This window comes from Limulus polyphemus, unplaced genomic scaffold, assembly GCF_000517525.1.
Source record: "Limulus polyphemus unplaced genomic scaffold, Limulus_polyphemus-2.1.2 Scaffold116, whole genome shotgun sequence".
Lineage (NCBI taxonomy): Eukaryota > Metazoa > Arthropoda > Merostomata > Xiphosura > Limulidae > Limulus > Limulus polyphemus.
The window spans coordinates 938,838-948,721 of record NW_013665726.1 but is presented as its reverse complement, the minus strand read 5'-3'; the positions used below and the strand labels follow the sequence as shown (position 1 = coordinate 948,721).

General features: G+C 30.1%; 1 protein-coding gene across 1 annotated transcript in view; it reads left to right on the top strand.

The window, feature by feature from the left end:
* Positions 1–9,884, top strand: part of LOC106472026 (protein arginine N-methyltransferase 1) — a 44,082-nt gene that overhangs the window by 28,322 nt on the left and 5,876 nt on the right. Inside the window, exons 5-6 of the mRNA XM_013932658.2 lie at positions 4,631–4,779; positions 5,150–5,237. Of these exons, the coding sequence (XP_013788112.1) occupies positions 4,631–4,779; positions 5,150–5,237 (237 nt within the window). The remainder of the gene's footprint in view (positions 1–4,630; positions 4,780–5,149; positions 5,238–9,884) is intronic.

Sequence of the window (9,884 nt, the reverse complement as noted above, 5' to 3'; positions counted from 1 at the left end):
ATATATATATATATACATTATTATTTACAAATAAGTTTTTAAATGTAAGTTATTTGTCTTAAAATATAGAATAATAAATAAAGAAGTATAGAAAACATCTTTTCTAGTTACGAACTTTCTACTCGTTTGCTGCTTGCCTTAAGTTGTTAAGTCTTATCAAATTTTGTATGTGGATGATATAAAGCAAAATAATTTTTTTAAATTTTGTATATGCAGTTTGAAATAAAAAATCATAAATTACTATATCAATACCACAGAATTCCACTATAATTTTTCGAGCTTAGCGACTAAGCTGTATTTGGGTCTAAAAATATAAGATTTTTCAAGCTCATCAATGTCTTACCTTACCAATTGTAATCTAGCATGCAAAGAAAATTTCCCTTGCAAATACTTCAGAGGCTTAAGAAAACCGCTAGGGGACATTCTGAGCTTTCAATTGATTATACACGTATCATTGGGCAAAGTAGGTGTATGTAGCAAGTATTTTCGAAGATGAAATAGGTGGGCAGGGCCACCTTGATTGATTCAATAAATATATTAATATCTCAGAAAATAGAAAAGATAGGAGGTTTTTATTTTACATTCTAGCTTGTCAATCTTGGTGATTTGAGTATCTAATTCATAAGAAACTATAGTTTGCATTTGGACATCACAAACATCTAATTGCTGCATTCAACATACCATGTGACACTAAAATCTATATTTAGGATTTTTTAATATTTACTTTTAAACTTAAAAATTAACTAATGTATAATACTATAATTTGAATTATATTCTACAATTTGATACCAAACTTATTGACATACATTCATAAAATAGTAGTTCAGTAAAGTTTTGAATGTGAATCTACAAATGCGATGACATGGCCTTTGATCCGTGACCTTAGGAAGACCCATGTCCATAGGGTTAAAACTTGTAATTCAGTTAGACTTGTAATGACTCTATAAAGTGGTTTTTATAATGGTTAAAAATAACCCAATAACAATTCTTGGAGAGAATTATTGTCATATTTTGAAAGACAGGATGTGATAGGAAGGCATGGCATCTAGGTTTGAAATTTTAGTGAAAAGATTGGAAGCTATAAGTTTACATTATGTCTTAGCAATATCTATATTATAAGTGTGCAATTTATGTAGATCATGTAGGGCTAGGAAATGGGCAATTTGGGGCAAAGAAGTGTCGTGATGTGGAGAAGTGAAGATTGAGAACTTATTTAAATATTTCCCTTTGCAATTAAAAAAAATAAAATTTATATAATATTAAGATATGAAATATAAAGTACATTTTGATGCCAACTTAAATGACATAAATTGATGATAAATTTTAAGTTTGAATGTAATTCTGTAAAAGGTCATGTTGTGTGCACTTTCATCCCCACCTGTACACACACAGTTAATCGAGTTAAATCATAATTTTGATTAATAACATGTTTTATGTGACACTAATCAGTGTAATTTGTGCTCATAGGTGATTAATTATATTGATTAATATTGTTAATCATACAGCCCTAGCTGGGACATGTAGCAGATGATTCATTACTTCATTATTTTCATGCTTTTGTATTTATGATGATTTTATATGTTCTTCATATTTAATTTTCTATATATCTTGTGAATTAGTAATGTTGCTGAATTGTCTACATTAATGACTATTTTAAATTATCTTAATTTCAACTAAAATATTAGCCTAGTTATTAAAGGTGGGATTCCAGACATAACTGGAGTCAATTGCAAATTTTCAGCCATAACCACATGAACTAACTCAACTGCTCACAGGTCAAAGTGTGCACGTCATGATGTTTTAGAGAGTTATCTTCAAAACTTAATTGAACAAGTTTATTATTGACGTATGTCAATAAAATTGGCATGAAAACGTAGTATGTAATTCAGACTTTAATATTATGTATATGTTTTAATTTTAATTCAAAAGAAAATATTAAAAACTAAATGCATCACATTGTATGTTCTCTTGTCTTATCAGTCAGTTTATATTTTTATTATTCCTACCATACAGTGTCTGTAGTGGTTAACAAAACTCAAATTTCAAACACTGACAAGCTAGAATATAAAATAACCTCCCACTATTTTGATTTGCTTAAATATCAATATATTTAACAAACCTACCAGAGCAGCCCCTCCCACTACTCTATTCTTTTGAATCCTTGTCACCTATTTCTCTTAAGTACATGTTTATAACTGATCAAAAGTGCATTCTGAACTTCATAGATCTGACAGGCCCCCCAATGGCACAGCTGCATGTCTGCGGACTTGCAACGCTAGAATCTGGGTTTCGATACTCGTGGTGGGCAGAGCACAGATAGCCCATTGTGTAGCTTTGTGCTTAATTATAAACAAACAAAGATCTGACAGTCGTTTGTAATTAGCTTGAAAGAGGAAGTTGGAGTTTCACTGAAAATGTTGAAGTCTATTGACAAAGTTGTTGCTCTGAACAGAAATGAGATTTTTTAAAATCCATATAAAGCTTGGTAAATTACAGTGGTTTTATGTGTACAAGTATATTAGTTTGATAATTTTTTGGTTTTATGAAAAAAATCTACAAAATCTTTTGAAATCTACAAAAATGAATTTGTCTTCCTCCTGCAGTAGAGAGAATAAACGAGGCTTAATAAGTACACTGTGCAAATGCAAATTAATATTGTAATCAGTTTTGTAAGTACCAGAAATTGTTTTCTGTATATTTTTTTCTTATTCTTCTATTTTTTAAGAGAAATAACTAAAAATTAAGCATTTATGAGTAAATAGTAATAACATATTTGTAAGCACTTACACACTGTATACACCTATACTGGCCTGGTAAATTCTGATCACCCTGGGAGGATAACTAACATCCAAATATCTACCAGGTTTATTGGATCAGCCCAGATTTAGTTCATAGCCATATCACAAACACTTTTAGTACTTCAAACAATTGTCCTTACAATTGCTGTACTATAAACAAGATGATATATCTTCTCCCACTGTATTCTCAGAGCTGGGATTTGTGATATTCAAGAATCATCAGCTTATTGCATTGCACATGCTTGTTTGCTGTTGAAAGTGTCATGTAAACAGTCTAATAGCAGAAGTGGAGATTCTTTGCTTTGTGTTCGACAGGTTTTTAATTCAGCTGCTAACAGTAAAATAAACAAAGGAAATAGATGTGAAAAGGTTATAAGTATAAACTTTTGGGGGAAGTTGTTTGGAACTTCATGGTCAAAACTAAAGAGCATAGAACAGTTCTACTCGTTTTATTTTGCATTTTTGATAGTGGTTATGGCGTATTGAGTTAAGCTAGAGAAAATAATTGTTTAATTATGAGGTTTTAGAGATCATGTAAATGAAATTGGATACTTTTCAGTTAAGAAAGTAGTTTTAATTTTAAATTGAAGGCATTTACTGATACTTAATGAAATAAATTTCAATATCTATCTATATATATAGAGAGTGAGAGAGAGAAAGAGAGTGATAGATCTAGACACACATAAGTAAAAGGAATATTATGATAAAATAATTGTAAAATAAATTATTTATTGTGCAATTACTTTAACATAGTATTCCTTTTGGTTGTATATAAGTTCCAGTTTATTTAGTAACCTTTTCCTTAAAAGGTTTCATAAAAGTAAATTAGGGCAATCAGTATCACATTTATTTGTGCAGATGTAATGTGTAATAAAACAATATTTTTTAACTCAGTTTCTTTAATATGGTTATAATGTCATTTTGACATTAAGTCCTCCATCTAGCAAATATAAAGATGTCATAAATATGTCAATAAAACAAAGTTACTGTAGTAGTAATTTAGCTTTTCAAACTTTGAAGAGTTATATTGTCACTAGTGGTTTTATTGTAGCTAATAAAAGTTTGAAGTTGTATTATTTTGAAATGCAGACAATACAGGAGTAATTTTAATAAAACCTTTTGGAATAACAGTCACACAAAAGCATTAGATATTAGAAAGTTATTTGTTGAATAATATTTTCCATTCCTATTTGGTTTTTCACAATGTTTTTACCAGCATTTAGCACGGTATTGCAGATACAGTACGTACAATTAAAGTAGACACTATCATAAAAACTTACTGAAGTAAGAAAAAAAATCAAACACAAAAATTATAATTCTTTCTTAAATCAAAGTTATTGTACTCAAAATAAAACTTAAATGAAAGATTTATAATTACAGCTCTTATTTAAGTTCTTATTATTGTGTTGATGCTGCTGTTATTTGTATGCTTTCAACAGAATTTCACAAGATGAGACATTTTATAAATTGATCATTCTGGTTTCTGTGGACACAAAAACATAGATTATTCTAAGAATTAGACTGGTTGCATCAGAAGAAAACCTAATAACCAATGCACGTTCAGGAAGTGGACTTTCTTTCATCAGGTGTAAATGTTTTTTTGTCATTTACTCTTGACAGAGGAAAGTCCAAGGGTTTCTTTTCCGATTCTAACTTTTTTCTGTTGATCCTGCATGCTTTGTAATGTCATGAAAGAAGTAAAATGTTGTGACATGTGCTCTTAATCGCTGCTTTCAGTTTACAAGTTCTCTTGTTAAATTGACAACTAAGCAAAGTTTATATTCTGAAGCTTTCGTTCACATATGTATATATATTTAACTTGGCTGTTGCAGTGATAACCATGGTGAGAGGAAAAGTGGAAGAAGTGGAATTACCAGATGGAATTGACAAAGTAGATATTATAATTTCTGAATGGATGGGGTACTGTCTTCTATATGAGTCAATGTTGGACACTGTTCGTTTTGCACGAGATAAGTGGCTGGTAAACAGTTTTTTTTAATAATATATGTCATATACAGATTGTGGTTATTTATATATCACAATAGGTTTAACTGTGTTGTGTTTTATTAGGTATTATAATTAATGCTTCAAAAGTATGTAAGTGGTGAAATCTAGCAAAAGGTAATTTTATTTCTTAATTGAAAATAAATTATTCATTTTGAAAAAAAAATAGTAGTCATTATCACTTAGTAATTTTCTTAACTAATTTTTGTTGCTCAACTAGTGAAAGTATTTCTAAAACATAATTTTATTTGTATCATTCAATGAATAGCTAAGCAAGTTAAGGAGAAGTTTAAGCTTTTAGATGAAAAAGGGGATTTGTACATCATTTTGGGTGTTCTATATTTCAGAAACCAGATGGTTTGATGTTTCCAGATAGATGTACTCTATTTATTACTGCTATTGAAGATAGACAATATAAAGATGAGAAGATCAATTGTGAGTACCTTAATAGTTAATATTGTGTATTATAATTATGCTTTAGTGTTTGTCTTGAGTGTAATGTACATAGAGAAAAAAATATTCAAATTTTAGAAACACCAAGCTTTATTACGGGACTAACTTTGAAATAATTTGAGTTTATGTATTATGGGGGAGGTAAGAAAGGAACCATTCACCAGCTGGTACCTTTTAACTGTTCATCATTGCTACATCCATGCATACAGTGACTTATTCACACTCTGAACATAGTCTTCATGTTAACTTTACAATGTTTGGCAGATATCCAAATAACACATGACTATTGGGTGTTTGCAACAGTCCCATCTTATACGTTTATATAAACACAGCTGGAAGTTAGGAAAAGGCAAATACAAAAATTACATAAAATAATCTAAAATTAGGCTAGATGACTTTCTTTTGGTCAAAAAACTAAATACAAGTATTGATTTGTTCATATCTGAATTTTGCATTTGGGGTATCAGTTGACCATAATCTGAAGAGTAAGTATTAACTGTTTTGAAAATAACAAGAACAAAATAGGTAAGCACTAAACATCATCTGGCACAGTTTAGGATTGATGTATTACAAGTTGTGATATACACTCAATATTTTGTTATTAGCATTACAACAACATTTTAACCCTATTAGGCCCACTGGGCGTCTCTCCAGTATTGAGGGTAAGCTTGTATAAGAAATTCCATAATTTAAGTCAAAATAGTAATTATAACTGAATTTCAACATTTTTTTTTGTAGGTATGTACTTTGCAAAGAATAATTTACAAAAGGTTAAACTTTCATATCTGTGCTGCCACGAGGGTTGTCACCTGTAAAGAGTGCAATTACACTGGCCTGAAATTTTAAACTTCATAAAAGTTGTAATAACAGATTTTCCATAATTCAGCTACGCAGATTTCAAAAAGAATATTAATTTTTTCTATCACAAGGATTTTTAACAAATCGCGAAGAAGAAAAACTCTTACTTAGATCAAATTATTATTTCATTTACCACAATTTAAAATTTTTGTTATTATTATGTATGTTAACAAAAATACAAACAAACTGAAGAAAAGGGAAGAAAGTTTATGTTAAACGAACATGCTTCCTCATTCATCCTAATTTTTTTTGTGAAATCTACGTTTTAAGGTCTCAAAACTATATGTTGTGGTCTTTCTTTTATGTATTACATTATGACATTTTTGTGAAAAATCTGTACGTGATGGAGAAAAATGGAGATCATTTTGGTATTCAGCGTACAGGAATTACTTTAGAACATAAAAATTTCAAGACAATAAAACCATCGCAGACCTGTGTTATCGAAGTTTTCTACATTTTTTCTGCTCCTCCCAGTGCGAAGATTTATATTTACAGTGACTCTTTTCATCCATTTGTAACAGATTTATGCATGTTTTGTTTCTCACTGACTATTTTTTCCATCAGTGAATGTTTCTACAATGCTGTATGGCTATCGTTTTATAATATCAGAGCAAGTAGGTTGTACATTATCTAATAAATTGCTGTGACAGAAAATAAAACCAATGGCTAGAATAATTGGATAGATAATATTTTTGCCTCTCTATGTCAATGTAAAGTAAGTAATATGGGTAAGTAGTGATCTGTTGTTTCTGAGAAAGTGAGAAGCTGAAGTTCCTTAAGGGAAGAATAAAGTATTCTAATATGATTTTACAGTACTGAGAAACAAGTCACAAAACTAGGAATTTTTGTTGTTTCTTTTTATTTTATTGTTGTTAGTGATAATATTTTTGTGTTGTAGTATGGCTGTTTGAAAGATGCAAGAATATTCTTCTATTATAAGGCATCAGGTAAAGGTATTTAGGGCTAGTGGGTATAGTTAGCTAAGACTAGAAGTTTTAAGACAGCAAACAAGATAGTGAACATAAAACTATTTTTGTAATATATATATTGGTAACTTTATTGTTACTTTAACAGCAACAAATACAAGAGCCCCTTAGTTACTGAAAACAAACCATAATTATTAGAGGGAAATGGAGATTGACCAAAGATGTAAATAGAAATATATACGTATCGGTATAGGCCTGTGATATTGAAGTTGGATCCTAGTTGAGTTCAGATTCAAGGTTTTAGGCTAGTAATAGTATTTTTCCTGATTCTGTCATACTATTTTTAAGTAATGTTAGTTCTTCCACAAATAAAAATAATTCATTCAAAGACTCTAGTTTTTTAATCAACTGACAACTTTTGTCTCAGTCCAGCACATCATACAAAAAAATAAATCAGTTATCAGATTTTTATTGTTTTTTCTAACTCAGCTAAAATCTCTTCATCAGTAGAAAACAAGTTCTGTTTAAGATGGCAGTTATTTCCCTCTTTTTTTTTTATGGTACAATAGTTTTGATATTTATAGTATGATTTTTCTTTTGTTCATAAGTAATTTTTTCTGTGTTTACTATGGATAATATTTTTTATGGATTCCTCAGATATGCAATATGTATGAAAAAAAATTTTGCAACCATATAGTATTCTTCATCAATTATTTTTCAGATGTAATATATACTTTGTATAGCACGTTTTTCTTAAAACCATCTATTTTTGCATTAATTCCTTTGATATGTAATATATACTTTTTATAACAACTTGTTCTTTTACCAACGTTTTTTGAAATGATAAATTCTTACATCAATTCCTCAAATTGTTTGAAACAATACATTCCTTTGATATGTAATATATACTTATAGCTGGTATTTTGTATGCCTGAAAATTTAGTTTACTAAAAAGATCACTTGGCAGGTACTACCCAACAACAACTACTACTAAAAGATCACTTGGCAGGTACTACCCAACAACAACTACTACTAAAATCACTTGGCAGGTACTACCCAACAACTACTACTAAAAAAGATCACTTGGCAGGTACTACCCAACAACTACTACTAAAAAGATCACTTGGCAGGTACTAATGGACAACTACTACTAAAAAGATCACTTGGCAGGTACTAATGGACAACTACTACTAAAAAGATCACTTGGCAGGTACTAATGGACAACTACTACTAAAAAGATCACTTGGCAGTTACTAATCGACAACTACGTAGTTGTTGTTGGGTAGTACCTGCCAAGTGATCTTTTTAGTAGTAGTAGTTGTTGTTGGGTAGTACCTGCCAAGTGATCTTTTTAGTAGTAGTAGTTGTTGGATAGTACCTGCCAAGTGTAAGTCTAAATTCTGATTCATTAAGACTCCGTTAAAGGATACCTGATTCATGAAAAGGACTTGCTTTAACTGAATGTTGTGGTGCTGTAAGAGCTGAAAATTGGCCCAGTTTAAAGGCCTTCTGGGAATATATCAGCTGATTGGTTGTCTGTTTATAAAGTATGTAAATTCATTAACAACAGCTTGGTCATCACTTTCCTAGTAGTTGAATAGTTAATTGACAACTGATCATATAGGTCAACTCTTATGTATTATAGTGAACAACTATTACTATATACTGTTGTTTCCTAATGAAGTCCCCTTGCATTCTCATCACATCCATCATAGTCACATTTCACAAAGTAAAAATAAAATGAACATCCTGTCTATTAGTACATTTGACTGCTGTCATACTTCTATATTTAAATTTAGCCTAACCAAGCATCTCATGATAATGTTTAAGTATACAAGTTATTTTTTCTATCACATTCACTGTTTTACTGGATACCACTGTGAATACATGCTGATGGAACATCAGCTTGCTTTTCTGTTTGTACGTTCACTGGTGTGTGTATAACTTTATGTTATCTTATTCATATTGATGTACTTGTAGCCTGAAACATCAGTTTTAGTAAATTGACAGTTGAACAAGCAGATGGTGTACATACATGCATAAATGTTAAGCTGACAAAGTGCTGAAATTTGAGTGGGAGAAATAAATGCAAGTTCAGCAGCCAGCAAAACAAAACTAGATAAGCATTATACAGCAAAAAAAAAGTTGTTGTTGTTGAAGTAGTGAATTAGAGTTTAGAGAGACAAGTTGTGAATGTACATTCTGAATGACCTTAACATCTTTTAGTTCAAAAAGTGATCTTTTATATGGGTGTAAAATTGTACATTTCAAAACTCGTTTTGTGTGGTTCTATAGTGTCATTGCTTGACGTTTGTTACAGAAGACTGTGTGCTTATTAGCTCTAAATGTTTAATATGAATTTTAAAAAAGATGGGTTTCTGTAGTATTTCCATTTAATAATTATTAGGCATATTTAGTAGATTTGAATGAATACTTGTGCTTCTTTCAGCTCGTATGGTAAAAATAAGATGTAGTTGGTACTTGGAAGGTAGATAATTCCATCCTAAAAAGTTCTGTAATTTTGATCTAATAGTGTATTAACTGTTTTTGTTTTTCACTTTGTCCTTTGCTACTGCCTGAATGTGTATTTAGTATGTTATACACATGTGAAATGTATTTGTGCTACATAGTATATAAGAATTACACATTTTTTTGAATATACACTAGCTGAGTTACCTGGCGTTGCACAGTGAAAATCTTGATTTGAAATGTACAGATCAGTATTTTTCAGCAAGTTATTCGGTTAGTAGACAAAAGCTGTGATGCTAGAAATAAAAAAGCATTTAATCAAACAAAGCTTTATTTGAAATTAGATCGTGTTTGAGCTTGTCTTGTTCTTTGAGCC